The sequence below is a fragment of the Notolepis coatsorum genome, assembly GCF_963971535.1.
Source record: "Notolepis coatsorum genome assembly, chromosome: 2".
Classification (NCBI taxonomy): domain Eukaryota; kingdom Metazoa; phylum Chordata; class Actinopteri; order Aulopiformes; family Paralepididae; genus Notolepis; species Notolepis coatsorum.
Genome location: NC_140166.1, coordinates 74,712,577 through 74,736,126, shown reverse-complemented (window position 1 = coordinate 74,736,126; position 23,550 = coordinate 74,712,577). Strand labels below are relative to the sequence as shown.

At 43.9% G+C, this 23,550-nt stretch overlaps 1 protein-coding gene across 3 annotated transcripts in view; it reads left to right on the top strand.

Moving 5' to 3' along the window:
• LOC311222983 (protein eva-1 homolog A-like) overlaps positions 1–9,666 on the top strand; it is a 40,714-nt gene extending 31,048 nt beyond the window's left edge. For all 3 annotated transcript variants that reach the window (XM_084307658.1, XM_084307657.1, XM_084307656.1), the window contains exons 4-5: positions 2,670–3,023; positions 7,743–9,666. In XM_084307658.1, the coding sequence (XP_084163784.1) occupies positions 2,670–3,023; positions 7,743–7,855 (467 nt within the window). In that variant the 3' untranslated portion in view covers positions 7,856–9,666. The remainder of the gene's footprint in view (positions 1–2,669; positions 3,024–7,742) is intronic.
• The last annotated feature ends 13,884 nt before the right edge of the window (positions 9,667–23,550 follow it).

The window sequence follows — 23,550 nt, the reverse complement described above, 5'->3', positions numbered from 1 at the left end:
TGGTGTGCAATTTTATGAAAGGGGTCCGGCATTGCCGGCCTATGTCTAGACCTCCCGTTCCCTCTTGGGACTTGATCCTAGTGTCGGATGCTTCATGTGAAGTTCCTTTCTTACAAGACGGTGCTTTTGCTGGCCTTGCCTTGCGTGAAGCGAGTGAGTGAGCTCCACGCTTTGTCTGTCTGTCTATCCTTCTGTATGCAGTTTTCGCATGGTTGTGGTAAGGTTATTTCCACCTTACCGCAACCATGTTTATATATATTATTTGGTTTATAACATGCCTTTCCCATTGGATTGTGGAGGCGATTTCCCTGGCATACAGCAGTAAGGATGTTGCCTCCCCAGTTGGGGTCCATCCATTCCACCAGAGGTGTGGCTACTTCCTGGGCCCTGTTTAACGGGGTCTCAGTGGGACATATATGTGCTGCTGCCAGGTGGGCATCCTCTCATACCTTCGTTTTACAGGTTTTACAGAATCAATGTCACGAGATGATGGATCATTTGAATGCACATGAACAACCTTCAGTGGACTGAACGATAAAGTCATGATCACCAGTATCCCTCACGGAGCAGATTCTTAATATCAGTGGGATGAAACGGGTTGCATATTAATATTAACATTAACACATTGACCGCCGAGCCCCTTCCGGGAAATTAGGCCTAGTACGCCAGCGCTTTAACCCATTCCCTGCCACCACTTTGATCATCTTATATCATTCTCTGCCAGTACTGTAAGTCTATGGAGATGTTCACCTTCTTTGCAGGGCTATAACTTTTTAAATTGTATTGCTAAATTGACATTACTATGGCCCATTCAACATCGATTACCTATCGTTCAGGATGTATGAACGTTTTACTTTTTCATTCACACACAATACCGTCTAGAGTATAAATATGTTTTTATCGTTTTCTGCAGTATTTCCCAGAACGTGAGATATAGGCACAAATGCATATATTAGATCATCAAATGCAGTTTGATACCGATCGACGCTATATTAAAAATGTCAACTGTACATGGTCCTAAGGGTTATGACTGATCATACGCGGGTGAACGGAGGGGGGGGGGGTCGTTTATAATTCCGTGATAGTCGTTAGATGCTTCATGTAGTATGGGTGATATATTGATCAGAGCAGTTTGTATCGAAAATGATAAACAAAAGCGCTGAAACTCACGTCAGTCTCCTCGTACTGTTGGGCGATGAGAGTGGAGCAAACAGATCCCAGTTATGTGGTGGGGATCTAGGCGATCCATCCGGTTTGTATATTACTAATACACGCCCGAATAATGTAGATTATTGAGTTATGGCAAAGATCCATATCCACGGTGTGTGTATTGAGTCCCGGGACGGTAAAACGAGTGGCCGGACGGAATTAGGGGACGGACCGAGCTGCAACGGGCATTTCCGGTTTGGCAACTCGCTGATCAGCCACCAGGTGGCAGTATTGAAGCGTTGCAGAGTTGTGCTGAGTCCATCAGCATCTGACAAGGCTCCGTGAGTGGAATATGAATACCATGGCGAAAATATGAAATTATGATCAGAATCACGTTGTACGCCGTTATTGGCAGAATTCGCATGAACTTGAAACCCGTCGTACGACGTTATTGGCGGGAAAAGGGTTAATCAATGGGAGGACGGGATATTTGCGAGTGCTTAAACTATATCTTAAAATATGGCTATGGGTCTAATACACCCGTCGCTTATCAATGACTTGCTTGCACTCAACATGTACGAAACGGATTGTTTTTTCATCAGTACATTTCTGTTTTATACCGTTTTGAATACGAGTATAGTTTTGGTGATTTCTAGTAATTCCAGAGAAAGACGCGATAATAGCCCTTTAGTGGAATACACAAAACACGTTGTAATTTTTCGGCTGATTTATGAATCGTTTTCAAATAAACGCTAGATTATCGATAGTATATGTGTCCTTATGCACGATACAGAAGCGGGCTCAAAAATCGCTTACCCGTGCCTTGCTCAGCGCCAATGGCACGCACACACACACACACATTGTGATCACTATGAAAAAAACATCTGATTAACCCAAGACTGGTAACATAGAGTCCTTACCTCACATCAGATGTTCTGCAAAAAGATTAATCCAATTCCTGATCGCCATTCCAAATATTGATCACGTTTATTGATCCAACGTTATATATCCAAAACACATAATCCACGCTGCTCTGAGTGTCCCCTGTCCATCTGTTATAACATACTGCATGCCCGAGAAGGAAAACCTTGACCGGAGTTATTTTTTTTATGCACATCCCCAGCCAATCCAATCTAATGATGTGCAATACCATCCGGGAGACGATTGGCGGCGGTATTTGCCCTTTTGCGAGCTCAGACCCATTCCCAACAATAACATCAGGTTGGATTGATGAAAATGAATGGATATCGCTAATAAAAGAAATAACGATTAAAACCCGACTATACTCGTGATTGGCGCTCAAGCGATGGCGAGTTAACTCGACTATACTCGTGGTCGGCGCCGAATGTGTTAATGACATCATTATGAAAACTGCACTTTTGGAAACATGAAATCATACTTTATCATCACTATCTTATTGTGATTCTCTCTCTCTCTCTCTATCTCTCTCTCTCTCTCTCTCTCTCTCTCTCTCTCTCTCTCTCTCTCTCTCTCTCTCTCTCTCTCTCTCTCTCTCACAGACCAGCCGGAGAGGACAGGGTTGGTGTTTCTAGGAGGAGTGTGTGTCGGCCTCTTCGTCACACTTTGTGCCATCGTCTTCCAAATACACTGTCGGGCCGACTGCCACTACGGGAAAAAGCATCACCCTCGCCATCGTCATGGCAAGAGACATCACCATGGCAACCGCCACTGTCCCCACCACAGTGGCGACCAGAATCCAGATGACACAGCTGTTGTGGCCACCGTAGGGGAGGGGCCTAGTGGGGAGAGCGAATCGGAGGATTGGGATGAGACGACGTCAGACCTATCGACGCGGCGACGGAGACACTTTGAGAGAACTCTGCTGCACACCAGAATGTTCACATCGGCTGAGGGTAGTGCGCGCACACACACACACAAGCACAAAGATATTCAGACAGTTATAAATACTACTGACAGGGGCGGCTAGGTGGTGCAGTGGGCAAGGCGCTCACCACCAATGCAGGAGACGCTGGGTTCGAGCCCAGCTCTCCGCATTGCTATCAGCTTGGCTGGTCGTTCATACTAATACAATTGGCAGTATTAGGGGGTGGGAAGCTGATGGGTGGGGCTCGGACGTTGTGGACAGCGACTCCTACAGGTCGGTTGGTGCGCCTGCGAAGCAGAATCAGGAAGCGACGGGGGCGGCGTGCCCTCCAAACGCAGACCCCCGACGCTGAGAGATTGCGCTGTGCAGGTGAAAAGATGTGACTGCTGCTTCCTCGAGTACCGGAGGGGACGCCTAAATATTAAAGGCAACCAACTTGTGTCTAACCACGCCCAACTTGCGTCTAGCCACGCCCCCGCGGAGCTCCGTCGCGGCAGCATTATATGCCAGTAACCGCCCCTTATTCAGTATCCAGAAATAGCTCAATTGGCAACGCTGCATGGCTGTGGATCCTACGGCTCGTTGCTGGCTAGTTCGATTCCCTTCATTTTTTTTTTTTTTTTTTTTTTTAACGTGCATTCGCATTCTTTCGCCACTTTGGTTGCCTAAGGTTAAATTCATGATATACCATAGATTGCCAGCGCTATTTGTCTATGGAGAAAGTCCCCTTCTTTGCAGGGCTATAACTTTTTAAATTCTATTGCTACATTGCCATTATTAGGGCCCATTCAAAGTCCTATATGTATTGTTAATTGTGTAGCAACGTTAAACTTTTTCATTCACATATTCATAGTAAAGTATGGTCTAATGTATAAGTATGTTTTCATTTCTTTCTGCAGCTTTCTCCAGAACGTGATCTATAGCCCCAAATGCATTATATTGATGATGCAATACAGTTTTATGGCAATCAGCGCGATATAAAAAATTACAACTAGACGTACTTCTAGAAGTTACTACACGTCATCTGATGTTGACCGGATGGGCGAGGGGCCGTTTATAATTCCGTGGGCAGCGTTATACCAATCATCTAATGTGGGTCAAATGTTGATAATAGCAGTTAGTATCGAAGACGGTAACGTTACACGCTGAAACTCACCCCAGTCTCCGCGCGCCGTTGGGCGATCATCGTAGAGTTGAAATCTTATCATTATGGGATGTAAATTTACCCGGTCCATCTCCAGCTTGTATAATGGTATATACGTCCAAATCATGTTGTTTATCGAGTTATTGGCAATCGATCACTGTGTAGCGTGACGAGCCAGAGTCGCGGGACCTATAGCGAGCACCCAGAAGTACTACGGACGTAGCACAACCTCTATGCCACTTCCTGTTAAAGCGATTGCGCCGATCGGCCACCAGATGGCGCTCCTGAACCGCCAGAGAGCTCAGTGGGTCCTGCTGGTGGATCTCAGGCCAGCGGAGGGGACATATGAATCCGATCGCAGATTTTTGAAATATTGATATAAGGACGCTGTACAGCGTCCCCCGGCAACTTGAGCATGGCCAGCAATGACGTCAAAACACGTTTCATGGCAGTCAAAGTGTTAAGTTTAGGCATAACTTTAAGCATTGTTTCGGAGTTGGTTAAGGTTAGGCATTGTTTCGGAGTTGCTTAAGGTTAGAAGGGTTAAGTTTAGGCGCTGTCTCTACTCTCTAGGTAACAAGGATGCTGCCAGCTTGTTGCTTTTGCATGTGACGCAGTATGTAAGGGATATATAAGCCTTCAAGGCCCGTACATTTTTTATGACAAACACCAGGCCCCTTGTTCTTTTTCTTTTCAATATCTTTGTTACTAGGAGAACAAGCTATCTAAGCGGTTTTGTGCATACACGTAGATGCATTATTTATTTGGTTTGGGAATACCCACACTAACAGGAAAGTTTTCTTGTATCTTTGCTGCACGGTTACACAAGCAGAAATACAGGCAACAACAGGAAGACTGGCCGGGGCAAATGAGGTGACTAGACGAGTCTGTTATCTAAATAAAATAAAATCTAATTTATTTGTAAAGCCGCAATCACAGTTAATGTCCCCACGGGCCGGACAAGTGTTCTTTAAACAAGTCAATAAGAAACATCACAATAAATCAAGAACAAAAAACCCACCATGAAATCCAAAATAAATGTCAAATAAATAAATGCAACATTCTCAGACATACCCCAGCGAAGGAAAGGAAAAACTCACAAAAAAACCTAGCAATAGGAAAAAACCACCACAGGCAATGTGGAGGAGATAAACCTTAGAAGGGCCATTCAAGGGGGGATCCCCCTTATTGGATGTCGGTGATAGTAGTGTTGCTATGGATGATCGATGGGTGGAGAATAAAACAGGCGAAATAGTTGGTATGTAGTGCATATACGTGTAATAAAACACAAATATGTACATGCAATAGCAACTGGGGTACATAAGAACATTTTTGAAAGATGTAAATTGAATAGAGCTAAGAACAACAACAACAAAAGAGAACGCATAGGGAAACGAGCGCTAGTATGAAAATAGGATAAAGGCTAAATGGCAAGGCTATCTGTTTCAAGTCTCTGTCACTCTGATAGTCTATACAGAATATCACCTGTGGAAGTACTTTATCAAAAACAACAAACGCTCTTTGATGCAGGCGAAGGAGTTTTAACTGTAGAATTCCATCTCTCTTTTAAATTGTACGTAGCTGGCATCAATGAAGCAGATGCCTCAACATTACAATGACGTGGTTTTTACTTTATTTCGTCTTTCTGTGAGGGACAGCTGTCTATTTCGTCTTCCTGTGAGGGACAGCTGTCTATTTCGTCTTCCTGTGAGGGACAGCTGTCAATCACTGGTCTCTGTGGTTAATTGCCTCATGGTAGGGCAGGTGTGTGGGCTTGATTGCACCTGATTCAGTGCAGCTGTGCCGATGGTAGCTGAGTCTATTTAAGTTTGAGTCTCGCAGGGTTAGCCGCTTTCTCATTCCTTTCGTGTTGGCTATCCTTCCGGACAGGCTTGTTATTAAAGTGTAGCGCTGATCTCTGCCCTATCCAGCATTTAGCCTTTCTTTGTAGCCATTCTTCTTTTAGGCTACTCGCTTTATTTTACACTTTGTTTTATAGAAGCTGAGCCTTTTATTGTAGTGTTTCTTTTTATGATGTTTTTTTCTTTTTTTTTGGAACTGTCATTTGTCCACTACCGCACATACACTCCCTTAGTGGAGGTTTACTGTTATTGTACGTTTTTATAAACTTTGTTAGCAGGTGCCTTTGTGGCTTATTTCGTTTTTTCTACAATCCCTCTGTTGTCCTGTTTTTTGGACTTGATTTATATTCTTAAATACTCACTTTGAGGCTTCCACCTGTAAAGGTTGTTTTTTGTTGTTTATTTCCCCCCCTTCTCCTTAATGTCCGCTTAAGCAGTTTAGTCGTTATTCGTTATACAAACTTAAAAGAGTCCCTATTATTTGCTAGTGACCCAAACACCTGCAGCCCTCACAATGACATTGACCAGCAGATTGCTGAACAGTGATGGGCTTTTTACTCAAAAGAAAAGTGATTTATTCCTTGTTACTCATTTACTCAAAGTAATAGTATTACTTTATTACTCACTGGGAGTTGCTATTGCTATTCGTTATATTACGAACAAAGGCTACCTTGCCTGTGTGCTTCTGTGTGAACGATTATGTCAGGGTAACCTAATAGCACACATACTGTATACTGCATATTGCATTCTGCCTTGAAATCCTGCTAGATGCACTGTATTGTTTTTCCACAGTACATCAAATGTTTTGTTTTATGTTTTAAGATGACGGTAAAAGTCAAGTTAGCACTTTGTTGAAACACCTACGCAGAAGCTCTCTGTCGAGGGACAGGCGCACATACAGTAGATGTGCCTTTATTGATCCCCTTGGGGGTAATTCACACAACAGTTGAATATAATAATAACTTTAATAATAACTTTATTTGTATAGCACTTTTCATACAGAGGTTGCAGTTCAAAGTGCTTCACAACAGTAAAAAATACAGGCATAAGCGAGCAAGGTAAGGCAGTTCTTCAGTAATACAAATAATAAAATAGAGTAGATTAGATTAAAAAGTGCAGTTTAAAATAGGATAAAATAATAAAATAGAATGGACAGTAGAAAAGTGTGATAAGATTGTTCAATACAAAAAATATAAGAACAGAGCAGTGTATCGCTCTTAGTACTTTGAGTTTCTTTACAAAGTTCTAACATACAACAGAGCATCGCTCTAACATAAGGACCCCCTCGAAAACGAGATAGCATATCTCAAGGGGTTTATCCTTCCAATAAATTTCAAATGTCTTAACACTTTGAGTTTCTTTACAAAGTTCTAACATACAACAGAGCATCGCTCTAACATACAACAGAGCAGTCCGTCGCTCTAACATACTACAACAGAGCAGTCCGAGAATAGTCTAGAATAGACCTCTCCCTGGTGTGTTCCATTTGATGATGATGTGATGGGACTCTGTGTGTGTTTGTGTTTGTGTAGCACTTACGTGTGCTTTAATTCTGTTCTGTGTGTGTGTGTGTGTGTGTGTGTGTGTGTGTGTGTGTGTGTGTGTGTGTGTGTGTGTGTGTGTGTGTGTGTGTGTGTGTGTGTGTGTGTGTGTGTGTGTGTGTGTGTGTGTGTGTGTGTGTGTGTGTGTGTGTGTGTGTGTGTGTGTGTGTGTGTGTGTGTGTGTGTCTCTCTGTGCATAGAGCTGGAGCGGGCCCAGCGTTTGGAGGAGAGAGAGAGGATTCTACGGGAGATCTGGATGAACGGACAGCCTGACATCACCACCGTCACACAGAGCTTAAACAGATACTATTAGTACAACTAGACTGACAGACTGACTGAGATATACGCTGATATACAGCGGGACATGATGATGAATCAGTAGGTCAAACAGACAGCCATACATAGGGTACTATATGACAAAAGATGACTAAAGACAATTTGAAAGAGATGGATGGAGACAGATTCACGGGCAGGAATACGGAACTCTCTAAGTACAGCAGACAGAAAATAAGACATACAGTCAGACAGACAGTCTTTTCAGGTCCTGAGAGACAGTCAGTTCCGCTCTATGGGTGTCTGCACAGACCACTAGCCATCTAACCCTGTTGGAAGTATGAAAAGACATCATTGAATATCTCTCAATGTTTTTTTGTTTGTTGCATTTTGCCACATCATGCCTCAACCTACTTCAAGAAACGACAATTCTAATCAGTTCTGAAACATGCTGATCTGTGACAAAATGGAAACGGCAGAGAAACCAATCAAACCATATGCTGATTTGTGCCACAATATTGAAAAAAAAACGGTTCTGCAACATGCTCATCTGTCACAGGTTTTCCATTTGACTGCCAACGACTCCACCAGCCAACAGGATTATTTTGCATCCCTTCTTTATTTGAGACATTGAGTTGATTGTTGATTGTCCTCACCAGGCTCATGAGAACATGTTAGTATTCTTGTCTTGTGGGAACCAACCAGAACATTGAACCCAAACTGAGTTCTTCTGACCATTTGTTTAACACACCAGACCAGTGATGGATGTTTGTGATTTGAACTGTGTCACAGCCTGGGTTGCTTCATGGGGCTGTGTGCAATAGAGCTGGGACAGTGATAAACTGCTGTGATGGATCATACGGCCTCTAAATAGGTCTTCTGGATTACCCAGTCCACGTGTAAACATGTATACCATGAGAAGCTAAGGCTATGGCTCCCTGTGAGGCCCTCGGTTGCAAAATTACAACATCACTTTTAGCTTTTAGCTATTTAAAAAAAGGCTGTAAATGTTTATTTCTTATTTTTTTAGAACATTTACATAGTCCCGTTGTTCAGCCTCACAATGCTATTGGATAGTAAATGTGTTTATAGGTCCCACATTCTGGCCTCTGAAGTTGCTAATGTCAATTTAATTTGGGCCTCACAGGCAGAAGTGGGGTTTTATTCAAGCCAGCTCATTGTTGCTATGCAACCATAGGAAACAAATGATTTATTGTATGTGCCCTGCCAGCTCTTTCATGATCTGCTGAATAATGCATCCTCTCCCATGTAAACAACAAGGAAAAGACACATGAAAGATGTTAATCTGCTGGATCAGCAGGCCTATGTGGTATAGAGCAGAATAAACTGGATTTATTTACCTCGCTCCACAAAGGCTCTCCAGAAAATTCGCCTAAGAATACATACCTAAGTAAATGGAAGATTGCTCCACTTCTACAAGGTCCATTTGCATGTACTTGGTAAATGTTGATTCCAAGTGGTCCTCCAAAGCAAATGTAAATGTTTTACAGAAGGGATTGTATGCATTTTGACCCAAGTCTAAAATTAACTGAGGATTGCAAAAATGCCACACAATTGCAAGTAGACAGATATATTGGTAACATAACAAGTCTGCAGCAACTAGAGTCCTAGTTGCACATTTATATGATAGGTATTGCTTTCATTACACTAGGCCAAAGCAATCACAGAAAAGTATTTTGCAACGATCATGATGCGTTTTGTATTTTGAGACGGGTTTAAATTAAATTTAATTGATGAGAAAAACATCTCACACTAGGCCTTTATGAAGATAATTTTGTAAATCATGCTGTAAATACTTCTTTGATCAAGATAGCATACTGTAGCTCACATCTTGTCACTGTTGTCATAGTTGCAGAATAAAGGCATTTCTGAATGTCTCAGGGATCAATTTTGTGGGGTTGCCATTGGAAAGTAGCCTATTCAGTAATTAGCTGCGTATTCCCTCCTAGATGGTGAAACTGAAGGAATGAACGGTGTCATCAAGACATCTAACAGAGCCCAGAGCAGGGCCTATGCCCACAGGGAGCCCAGAGCAGGGCCTGAGACCACAGGGTGATCTGATTAGTGGGATGAGGCGGTACGGAAGTGGGAGAATGTTGGTGGGTTAAAGCTGTGATTGACAGGCCCACCCACCGTTTGCGTGGCATGTACACGGTGGTATTTTCATTTTAAACCCATTTTAGTATGAAAAAAGATGAACGCGTCTTTTCCCACGGTGCTTCTGTCAGTTCCGATTCACCATGATGATGGTGTCTACTCGTTCCACTTGAGACGACTTCAAGGTCTGGGCAAGGAGGAGGTTGTTGTTGTTGTTGTTTGCGGTTCGATAACGGAAAGGTAAGGCGAGGGAATTGTGCCTTAACATCCTGGCTGGGTCCTTATGGTAAATAGGGGATATTATGTATATTTTAGGATGACAAACAACATATTGAATTGGTTTACAGGACACGTTTTTATTTAAATAAACATTATGGATTCAGTCCCAAGGGTAAATGGTTGCATTATCTCGTTTGTGAAATATCTCTAGATTCTTAACCTGACATTTAGACACAGATTATAATAATAATAATAATAATAATAATAATAATAATAATAATAATAATAATAATAATAATAATTCATTACATTTATATCAAATCAAATTTATTTGTAAGGCCCGACAACACACGTTAATGTCCCCATGGGCCGGACACGTCTTCTTTAAACAAGTCAAGAAGAAACATATCAATAAATCAAGAACAAAACAAGAACACACCATAAGGTCCAACAAATTTAAAATAAATGCAAAATAAATGAATGAATGCAAAGCGCTTTACAATGTAGGGTGGAAATTGCCTCCTTCACCACCACTGTGTAGCAGCACCCAAGCCTCAATGGCTGCCATACACTGGCACCATGCACGAACGGCTCTGGAGACAGGGATTGATATCAGCCAATTAAGGGGAAGGGATGATTAGGTGGCCTTGATTGATTGATTGATTGATTGAAAACTTTATTAACAGATTGTAGAATGGGTACAATACAGTACAGCTCAATACACACAATTGTTAAGGGGATGCAGACCAGAGAAAGACTTTCGTCTTGTTTACATCAGGGTCCCCCATTTTCAATTCATCAGGACATATATGACATACATGACATACAGATAGTCAGTACTGCTACATCTATACATTTATGACATACCAGATTTGCAAATACAGTACTGTTTGTGATACAGAAGGAGTCAAGAAAAGGGAGTATATACATTTGACGTAGAAACTGTACATTGGAGGAGGTTGTGTGGGGGGGGTTGGGTACATTGGGATATTGACAACCATACTGGGTAATTTACATTGGAGGTGGGGGGGGGCCGGGGGGGGGGCCGGGGGGCACACTGTATAAACAAGTAATACTGTACATTGAGGGGGGGGGGGGAGGAGACACTGTACAAACAAACAAAATTGTACATTGAACTATTGACAAAACCATACTAGGTAAATTACTGTACATTGGAGGGGGTTGGGTTAGGATATTTACAGGGGCCAGTGTTGAATTGCAGTCTCCCGTAGGTGTCCCTTGAGAGAGGTTTTGAAAGTGGGTAGTGATCCACATTCCTTTACAGCTTTGGGTAGGGCGTTCCACATTGATGTGGCATAATTGCGAAACGTGTTTTGTCCCTTATTTGAGCCGAATCTGGGTTTAACATGATTTGTGGAGCTCCCTCTGGTGTTGTGATCGTGGTATTCACTGACCTTTGGGAAGTATTTTGACATGTACATGGGTACCTTGGTCGTGTAGTGTATCTTGTAGACCAGGCCCATTGCAAGTTGTTGTACTCTGTCGTCTACTCTAAGCCATCCTAGGTTGTCAAAGTGGGCAGGGGTGAGGTGGGTTCTAGGAGTAAGGTCAAGCAGTAGTCTGACCAGTTTGTTTTGAGATGTTTGTAATTTTGTTTTTAGCGCCTTTGAGGTGCTTTGGTACCATGAGGTGCAAGCATAGTCGTAGTACCCCTGAATGAGTGCTCCTGCCAGAGTCTTCAGGGTGTTCTTGTTTACCAGAGAGGAGATCCGGTACAAGAATCGAGTTCGTTGGTTGACTTTTTTTATTACATTGGATGCCATTTTGTCACAGGAGAGATTAGCCTCTAGGATGGAACCCAGGTAGGTAATTTCATCTTTCCTTGTGACAATATTGTCACCCACTGTAACTGAGAAGCCGTCGGTCTTGCTGAGTTTGTTATTTGAACCGAAGAGAATGGACTCTGTTTTGCCCATGTGTAATGATAGTTTGTTATCAGCGAGCCATATGCAGATTCTGCCTAGTTCCGAGCTGAGGGTTTTTTCAACCTGTAACTTGTTCTTGTCAGAGACCAGCAGGGCTGAGTCGTCCGTAAACAGGAACAAGTTGCAGTCACAAGCTGACGACATGTCATTTGCATAAATTAGGAACAGTAGCGGTCCTAGTATGCTTCCTTGTGGAACACCACAGCTCACTGTGAGGGGGGGGGGATAGGGTACCGTTTACCTCCACCATCTGTTCCCTCCCTTCAAGGTAGGATTGCATCCAGCTCACTGATAGACTATCAAAACCAATTGCTTTTAGCTTGTCAATCAGAATGGAGTGATTGACCGTGTCAAAGGCCTTTTGTAGGTCCAGCATGACCATGCCGCAGTATTTGCCTGCGTCCACCTCTTGTTTGATGTGGTCATTCAAATAGAGAAGGCATGTGTCTGACATTGATGTCAGAGACCTGCTTGGGAATTTGGCCAGGAACGCCGGGGAACCCCCTACCCTTTGCGATAGGCGTCCTGGGTTCTTTACAGATTGACTATAAGGGGCATCAGTCACATTGCACCCTACTTACAGTATATGTTGATGAATGATGATGAATGTGGGTTACTAAATGATTCTACACTTTCAGTCAGGTCAGAATTGGCGGGTTTGGATTTGACTGCATTAACAACTGGTGTGCATAACAGCCCATTACTGTACATAACAGCCCATTACAACAAGCTCATTGGCCAGCTGTACTCCATTCTGGTCATTCATTGTCCACATTCCCAAAAGCCCTCCATCCAAAACCTACCGATGACTGCAAAAGCACCAACTTCACTTAGTAGTTAGCAGATCCTACAATTGGGAAAGTGCTACGGTTATGGGTATTCTCAACATGAAGATAATTAATGGAAATGTTTGCAAATGATGGACGGGCACACTGTTAAATCATGAGCATAAAGTAGACTATCTACTAATATATATATATATAAGTAGACGAACCTATGGGTGACATGTTGCCCTCTGGTGGCCGCCTTTAAATCTCAATCAGAAAAGTCCTCTCCTCCATTTTATATAAAATTGTTACCTTGTATTGCATGAAACAAACCATACATTTCCATATAAAAACTGTATTCTTGATTATTTGGCAAAGGGAGCTCACTCTATATAGCCTACAGTACAGTACTTGTCTCTGGGAGAAGGGAGGTGACTCTATAGCCTCCAGTACAGTACCCGTCTCTGGGAGAAGGTAGCTCACTCTATAGCCTCCAGTACAGTACTTGTCTCTGGGAGAAGGTAGCTCACTCTATAGCCTGATTGACAAGCTAAAAGCAATTGGTTTTGATAGTTTATCAGTGAGCTGGATACAATCCTACCTGGAGGGGAGGGAACAGATGGTGGAAGTAAACGGTACCCTATCCCCCCCCCCTCACAGTGAGCTGTGGTGTTCCACAAGGAAGCATACTAGGACCGCTACTATTCCTAATTTATGCAAATGACATGTCGTCAGCTTGTGACTGCAACTTGTTCCTGTTTGCGGACGACTCAGCCCTGCTGGTCTCTGACAAGAACAAGTTACAGGTTGAAAAAGCCCTCAGCTCGGAACTAGGCAAAATCTGCATATGGCTCGCCGACAACAAACTATCATTACACATGGGCAAAACAGAGTCCATTCTCTTCGGTTCAAATAACAAACTCAGCAAGACCGACGGCTTCTCGGTTACAGTGGGTGACAATATTATCACAAGGAAAGATGAAATTACCTACCTGGGTTCCATCCTAGAGGCTAATCTTTCCTGTGACAAAATGGCATCCAATGTAATAAAAAAAGTCAACCAACGAACGCGATTCTTGTACCGGATCTCCTCTCTGGTAAACAAGAATACCCTGAAGACTCTAGCAGGAGCACTCATTCAAGGGTACTACGACTATGCTTGCACCTCATGGTACCAAAGCACCTCAAAGGCACTAAAAAACAAATTACAAACATCTCAAAACAAGCTAGTCAGACTACTACTTGACCTGACTCCTAGAACCCACCTCACCCCTGCCCACTTTGACAACCTAGGATGGCTTAGAGTAGACGACAGAGTACAGCAACTTGCAATGGGCCTGGTCTACAAGATACACTACGCGACCAAGGTACCCATGTACATGTCAAAATACTTCCCAAAGGTCAGTGAATACCACGATCACAACACCAGAGGGAGCTCCACAAATCATGTAAAACCCAGATTCGGCTCAAACAAGGGACTAAACACGTTTCGCAATTATGCCACATCAATGTGGAACGCCCTACCTAAAGCTGTAAAGGAATGTGAATCACTACCCACTTTCAAAAACACTCTCAAAAAACACCTACGTGAGACTGCAATTCGAAACTGGCCCCTACAAATGTCCTAACCTAGTTGTACAGTAAATGACCAAGTAAGGCTTTGTCAGTATTCCAATGTACAGTGTAAAATGTGTGTGTGTCCCCTAACCAACCCCCCCCCCCACCTCCAATGTACAGCCCTCACCCAACCCCACCCCACCCATCCAACCTCCTCCAATGTACAGTTTCTACGCCAAATGTATATACACTCCTTTTCTGGACACTTTTGTATCACAAACAGTACTGTATTTGCAAATCTGATATGTCATAAATGTATAGATGTAGCAGTACTGTCTATCTGTATGTCATATATGTTATGATGAATTGAAAATGGGGGACCCTGATGTAAACAAGACGAAAGTCTTTCTCTGGTCTGCATCCCCTTAACAATTGTATGTATTGAGCTGTACTGTACTGTACCCATTCTGCAATCTGTTAATAAACTTTTCAATCAATCAATTTTAATCAATCAATAGCCTACAGTACAGTACCCGTCTCTGGGAGAAGGTAGCTCACTCTATAGCCTCCAGTACAGTACCCGTCTCTGGGAGAAGGTAGCTCACTCTATAGCCTCCAGTACAGTACTTGTCTCTGGGAGAAGGTAGCTCACTCTATAGCCTATAGTACAAGTTTCAAGTTTCTTTAATAGTTGTCATACAGAAGTACAGAATACTTTCATACAAAATGCTTCTTACTGTTCTTCTTACTGCTCCAGAGACTGTGCTAGACAAGATAGTATCAAATAACATAGTATAGCATGTAATTTAGAAGAAGAAAATGAGGTCACAGTGTTCGGTATAGACATATGTACAATGTTCTGAGTTACCATATAATATACAATACTATGCAGTGTACTAATGTACAGTACTATCTAGTGCAAAGCAGAAATGGGATGAGGTACAATTTAGGTACAATTTACAGTAAGGTGTACGAGTTGTAGTGCAATCCTTCATCAATAAATATAAAGTGTGGGGAGTGGGTGCTACAGTGTGTTTGTTTAAAGTGGGTGTGTGCTATAAAGTGTGTGGAGTGGGTGCTACAGTGTGTTTGTTTAAAGTGAGTGTGTGCGTGTGGATGTGTGTGCTATGTGCGTTTGGTGGTTGTTGTTGTGTAGTGTTCATTCATTGTTCGTTTAGCAGCCTGATGGCCTGGGGATAGAAGCTTCTTCTGAGTCTTTCTGTGCTCGCCTTGAGACTCCGGTATCGCTTGCCTGACCGCAGCAGTTCAAAGAGGCAGTTGTACAGTACTTGTCTCTGGGAGAAGGTAGCTCACTATCCTCCAGTACAGTACCCGTCTCTGGGAGAAGGTAGCTCACTCTATAGCCTATAGTACAGTACTTGTCTCTGGGAAAAGGTAGCTCACTCTATAGCCTCCAGTACAGTACTTGTCTCTGGGAGAAGGTAGCTCACTCTATAGCCTCCAGTACAGTACCCGTCTCTGGGAGAAGGTAGCTCACTCTATAGCCTATAGTACAGTACTTGTCTCTGGGAGAAGGTAGCTCACTATATAGCCTCCAGTACAGTACTTGTCTCTGGGAGAAGGTAGCTCACTCTATAGCCTATATGTAGCAGGGTGGATTATCCCTGCTTCGTGGGAACGGGTGTGCACAGCCACTGGGTAGCAAGACACAGTAGATCTCTGTCTGACTGCACCTCCGTCTTTGGGTCTGGAGCATCAACTGGAGGCTGGCAGTGAGGGTGGATGGGGCCCGGGATTTACCAACCTGGTCTGGTACTCTGGTCTTCCTCTCCCTTCCAGGGCGGTCAGCAGTACTCCCCAACTCGCTCTCACTTCCCCCAATTACTCCTTTAACCCTCCCACACCCAGTGACTGAATGGTAAATAAATAACTTGGTTCCCCCCGCAAGCAGTACCCTCCCTCAGTGACACTAGAAACCTTACAGTAAGAAGGGAAAGGTTGAATAGGAAGGGGTTAATTGCATGAACGTTACCCACACCAAAATGATTACTACTGGGCACAGGAATGGACACGCACACAGAACCCCATCTAATGCTTTATATTAATTTGTACTGTTCAGTTACAAAGATTTAATAGGAATGGTCAAATAGAATGAAGTCCTACTATTACTCAGTTTGTAACTCAATACCTTATAGACACTTATATTATACACCCACCTCTGGGTCAGTACCAGGGATAATATACTTCAATGTGCTTGACTCATCACCCACGTCTGGGTTAGTACCATGGATAATACCTCTCTCAGGCTTTAATTATATGGTAGGAATAATACCTCTCGAAGGCTTTACTTATGAGATCACAGGTCTGTAACCTCCCCACAGGGAAAGGGTTAATTAGATGGGAAATTATTATTAAAGAACCAACACGTTATCACACTCAAAGGAAATCAAAAAGGTGGGCCCACTTTACCAAAACAAGAGTCCTATACTAATGCCGGCATATAATGTTTATGGGGTACCCTTATGAACTGTAGTTAGCAACGTTAGCTTCACCCGTAGGCCGCATCACACTGTGTACTGTGCAATAAGATCCGGAGCACTGACGCTCTAATGTACTCAACCAAGATGGCGTCCTCGCCACGCCACCACTGTCCGGGTAGCAAGATGGCGTCGAACGCTCTCGTCACGGGCGCTAGCAAGCGGGGCTGGAGCAGAGGAAGCAGTAGCGGGCTGAGAGCGTGTGCTGGGTGATGGCGACCTCTGCTGGACGGGAAGAACTCCCGTGCTGGGCTGAAGACAGCCGGGGCAGAGCAGACGTTGAACGCCGGCGAAGACTGGTTGTTGAAGGCCGGTGCTGGGTAGACGCGCCGCAATACTCTAGCCCTACCTTTACTGAAGCTACTCTTTGGGTCCCAAACAGCCCTCCTGCTAGCCGCAATATATAATGACGCAGGGTGTCTCTAAACACCGGTCCTCTTCAAGCCACGCTGGCGGGGCACCTCCCTAGAGGGAATATCGTTAACATAAGCCACACTTGGCTATACCGCATTTCTTCTAGGATAACTCGTTGTATCACTAGGGTTATTCATTGGGGAAACATGCAACACGCTACTACGTTTACTTTTCTAGGATAACCTGTAATATACTCAAGTTCAATACGTTCACCCGTGTGGTCCACTACGAGGCTCTGTCCAGACACGACCGATCACATCCAAGTCCAATGTCGAAGAGGCTGGTTCCTCCCACTTCCGTCTCAGTTGACTTGCTTCCTTCCCCGTCTCTCTCGTACGCTCCGCCTGCCACCGCTGCCCCCTGCTGGTACCGCCAACTAGCCCCACAGAAGAAGCACTGGGTGGAAGAATATGATCCAGTGTTACTGTTTATAATCCATATTCCAGCCGGTAGGAGAAGGAGAAACCTGCATCATTGTTCGAGGGAATATCAATGGAAACTAGTTACTATGTCTTGGTGCACCAAGGGGAGATAAAAGGCAAGTCAGCACTTCTGAATAATAGCCATATTTTCAGGGTGCTACATATAGTACAGTACCCGTCTCTGGGAGAAGGTAGCTCACTCTATAGCCTATAGTACAGTACTTGTCTCTGGGAGAAGGTAGCTCACTCTATAGCCTACAGTACAGTACCTGTCTCTGGGAGAAGGTAGCTCACTCTATAGCCTACAGTACAGTACCCGTCTCTGGGAGAAGGGAGCTCACTCTATAGCCTACAGTACAGTACTTGTCTCTGGGAGAAGGGAGCTCACTCTATAGCCTACAGTACAGTACTCATCTCTGGGAAAAGGGAGCTCACTCTATAGCCTACAGTACAGTACTTGTCTCTCGGAGAAGGGAGGTCACTCTAGCCTCCATTCAGTACTTGTCTCTGGGAGAAGGTAGCTCACACTATAGCCTACAGTACAGTACCTGTCTCTGGGAGAAGGGAGCTCACTCTATAGCCTACAGTACAGTACCCGTCTCTGGGAGAAGGGAGCTCACTCTATAGCCTACAGTACAGTACCCGTCTCTGGGAGAAGGGAGGTCACTCTAGCCTCCATTCAGTACTTGTCTCTGGGAGAAGGTAGCTCACACTATAGCCTACAGTACAGTACCCGTCTCTGGGAGAAGGGAGCTCACTCTATAGCCTACAGTACAGTACCTGTCTCTGGGAGAAGGGAGGTCACTCTAGCCTCCATTCAGTACTTGTCTCTGGGAGAAGGGAGCTCACACTATAGCCTACAGTACACACCACATCCACATTTGTATCCTGATCTTAACTGTACATTGTTACAAGGGGTAGTGGGGAGATAAAGCAGTAATTTTTACTTGTTTTCTCTAAAGTAAGAGGGTATGAATGGATTGTTTTTAATCTACTTTTTCTCCCCCTTTTTTCTGTGATTTTTCTCCCATCCCAATTTCCTCTCGTGCCAATTCTCCCTCCCCTGTCCTGATCGTTGCTCGCATGTGCCCCCCACTGGCCGGTCGTAGGGACGATAGAAGCCCATCACATGTCCCCTCCGATACATGTGGAGGCAGCCAGTCACATCTTTTCACCTGCCAGCGTGGACTCTCATTAGCGAGGAGTAACGTGTAGGAGGCTCACACTGCCCCCGCCATTTTCCTGTCTTTGCTGTGCAGGCGCCCTGACCGACCTGTAGGTGTCCGCTGCGCCACCCAGCCGCCCCTGACTCACTGTATGTTAAGGGAGGAGAAGAAAGTATTTGAGGTTTGTAAACATAGTAATGTGAATATCTGAAAATAAAGATTCTGAAAATGATTCACTGACTGATCTGTGCAAAACAAAACAGTGGAGTTGGCTGGACTGCCGGCTGCCTAAGTAGTAAGTACATGTAAGCGTTTCATAAACCTGTGTATGCGAAACCTTTCAATGCAACTGTCCTTGACTAAAGAAATTAGAAAGTTTAAGTTTGTTTATTTATTTTCTTACCCAGGGACAGTGCACATTGCACAGTGAACATCTTCAGTTTCCACATCAATGTAAATGTGCCAGATTTGAGCTAATTAGCTAGTTTCCATCTGTAGTCCCTGCCTAAGATGCATGTCTTTATGTTGTGGGAGGAAACCGGAGTACCCAGAGGGCACAGGGAGAACATGCAAACTCCACACGGGTTTGAACCCAGGACCTTCGTGCTGTGAGGCAGCAGTGCTAACCACTGTGCCACCACGCCGCCAGAGAAAGAGTATTCCACATGCAATAATGGGGAAGGTCCTCTTCCAGTGTAGTGATTACCTGATATGTGCTTGTTGTTTTTGAGGAAATAACTCATTCAGCATGGAAAAAGGCATAAAAAATCGGATTCATCGACAAACAAAATATTGGTTGACTAAAACTAAAACGACTGATTATTCGACTATGAGGGGCGGCCAGCCATAGTAATTACAGAGATTGGCTATTCCCTTTGAAATGGAAATACTCAACAAGTACAACTACTTAAAAACAGTACTTGACTAAGTTGACTTACACTTTATAATAATAATAATAATAATAATAATAATAATAATAATAATAATAATAATAATAATAATAATAATAATAATAATAATAATAATAATAATACATTTAATTTGCATTGCACTTTATATTTGGCATCTCAAAGTGCTACAGGTACAAAGTCCTACACTCACCTAGACAAGCCGGCGAGCACTGTGAGAGTCATGTTCTTTGACTTCTCCAGTGCTTTTGATACCATACGGCCTGGGCTGCTGGGTGAGAAGTTGGAGGCGATGCAGGACAGGTAGAGGCCCCCCTGGTGTCCTGGGTTGTTGACTACCTGACGGGCAGACTACAGTATGTGCGACTACAAGGCTGTGTGTCGGACAGACTGGTCAGCAACACCAGGGCCCCGCAGGGGACAGTCCTCTCCCCCTTCCTCTTCACCGTCTACACCAATGACTTCCACTATCGGTCAGAGTCCTGCCACCTTCAGAAGTTTTCTGATGACTCTGCGATAGTGGGATTTATAAAGGACGGTGATGAGGAGGAATACCGGGCACTGGTGGTGGACTTCATCACATGGTGTGAAAGGAACCACCTCCAGCTAAATGTGATGAAGACCAGGGAACTGGATGTGGATCTGGGGAGGAGGAGTACATCTGTGACCCCCAGTTTCCATCAGGTCACTGCCCAGGACAGGGAGGCCCTACAGAGAGTGGTGCGCTCAGCAGAGCGTACTACGGTATTGCACTACCACCCCTGTAGGACTTATATAAACAGGAAGTGCAAATCCAGAGCCTGCAGAATAATAAAAGACCCCCACCATCCCAACAACAGCCTGTTCAAGCTGGTACGGTCAGGCAAGCGCCTACGCACACACGCAACAAGAACAGAGAGATTACGGCTCAGCTTCTTCCCCCAGGCCATCAGAACACTGAACTCTCCACACACAAGTACACATGAGCACACACATACACACACGCTGCAATCGCTCACACACAAACGGTCACTTTAAACAAAATGGAAAGGACACTTTAACCTCTTAAATGCAAGTCAATGTTCTCTACGCGAATAAGGATCAACGCAAAATATAATTTCAGTCAGACTTCAAATGTCAAAAAAGGACATTTCGGTCTAGAATCACGTCAGCCTGCTGCTCCCCTTCAAGTCCTAAATATTGACCTCAATTTGAACCTTTTCAAGCAGGACTTGCAAGAAGGTCATTGCTTTACTTGTGGTGGGATAGATAGCTCAATCTCAAATGTCCTTGTGTTGTCTGGAGGGAACCCTCTTCATGAGACTACAAATTATTCTTGAAATCAATGGGAGTTAATAAGCCCGACATCTCGAAATCTGACAAGTGAAAAATCTGAAAAACCTCAACATTCTTATAGCTCGCTGGTCTACTGATTAAGTATAGTGTAGCTATTTAGCTATTGTTTGTTACAGCTCAGTTTGTCTTTTTTTATCCAACAGCCTGAATCATGAATTCCCAACTCTCCCCAGTATCAGTCAACCAGAATGGTTATTGAAAAGCTTCCCTTATTATGATGTTACTTATGGTACACATGTGACACTCATTTGCTGGGAGTAAGACTAAGATCATCATACATCACCTTTTATTTTATTTCTTTTTACAAGATGTTAACATTTACAATGTTCAGAAAAAATAAATAACGCACATCCTCCGTTCCTTGGTGCTGAGCCAAACTGTAGCAACAGTAGTACATAGAACAAAGCGGGGCTCGCAACTCACTTTTGATGCTACAACAATTTACAATGTTAACACATTGGCTGCCACGTTGTTTCCGGGGCCCATCTATTCAGTGCCAGCATTAAACTAATGGAGTCCTTCACCTTGTTTGTAGAGCTATAACTATATTCTATATTATAGCTATGGATCCAATACTATGGTCATTTGACACTGAGTTTCTTCCAGTCAAGATGGATTTTTTATTTTTATTTTTTCCCATCCATATGTTCCCGTTTTATACCATGGTGAATATAAGTATGGTTTTAGAGCGGTCTAGGGTAATTCATGGGGAGGCTGGTAATAGCCCCCCAACATGTATTATACTAAATGCATTGGCGTTCTATCCCCACACACGCTACAATTAAAAAATCAAATGCATATGATAGGTATTATGTTCCATCATGAATGCATGAAAGGGTGGGGGTCGTTTTTTTATGCTTTGATCGTCACCAACGGAATACGTTATGGACTAGCGTTACACACATACGCTCGGATCGCAATGCATGCTTTGATCAAGGCAAGATAGATATCATATTATAGCCCTTACCTTGACTAGGATGTGCCCCAAAAAGAATATTCCAGTTATCTGATCGTGAGTCCCAGTATTGGTGTCGATCATGTCACCAACATAATCCGCCATACATCATCCACCTGGAGCATTTGACGCTCCTCAAGCCGATCGGGACAACCACTCCCCTTGCCCGACATGGAAAAGTCAGCCCGGAGTACCAGTGCACGTGAGCGGCGCGGGCGGTTTTGACGTCAGCGAGGAGTGGGTTTTAAAATGGGTCGGCGCGACGTCCGGAGCGAGAGTTCTCCTCCGCTCCAATCCACTCCAGGCCGCTCACAGTGGTTTAACACTGATGTAATATACATGTAGTACAATGCCAAAGCAACAGATGGCGATGTACAAACATGAAGGCCATTTTCAACCAATGAGAAGGGTGAACCTGTGATATCCTGTTCAGGCTTTGTCACTCACATCCTGTTAGAAAAAGTTTTGACGCCATTGTTGTTGTCGTTAGCTTACATGCTAACATTAATGGCAGCGACCATAGCATTGTGGCTAGGCTAGCTATCATCGCTAGCTATGAATGGATAAACAACGTTATTTAACATTGCAGAATGGGTACAATTACAATGCGGCTCAATACAAACAATTGTTAAGGGGCCCAGGGGGTATAGACTGTTGTAGTTTGAGCTAATTTACACCATGCTCCAAAAAAAATAAAAAAATCTGCCGAGCGATGTGGTGCGGGGAGCGCTCGATTCAAGGTGAGCGGTGAGCGAGCGGAGAGCGACTTGGGGGCGGGGTCAACATGAGCGATTAGCGGAGCGGACCAAGCTTTAAAGAGCGAAGAGCGAATTTCTCGCCCGCGCCGATCCGCTCACGTGGCCTGGCCCGGACCAATATAATCGACACACTGCCCAAGACAGAGTTTCAAAGGGTGCTCCATACCGCCGCCTGGTAGGATGCGGCCGGGACTGCACCTTCGGATTCCCAGTATGCATTTTTCAGGCAACACACAGCTCCCTGACATTGAATAGGGTATTAAAAAATATATATATTAAAACGATCCAGAAACATGTTAACACGTGATTGGCACTCAACGGTCGGGCCTCAAAAACGTGTTAATCAGTGAATGGCACTGAATGTGGGATGATGAGATGTGGTAAAGAGTAATTTTGTAATTTCAGATAAGAAAATAAAACAACTGGATCTGGAGTGAGTGTGTGTGTGTTGGGGGGGGGGGGGGGGGGGGGGTAATTACATGCAAATCAGGTGAACGTTGTAGGAATTACAACAATTTCTATGTTCCTCCTCCTTTTTAAGGGACCAAAAGTAAAAGGGACCAAAAAGACAATTGGATGCTCAGCTGGTCCATGGCCAGGTGTGTGTTATTCCCCCATTATTTCATTTACAAGTAGCAGATAAAAGGTCTAGTGTTAATTTGAAGTGTGGTA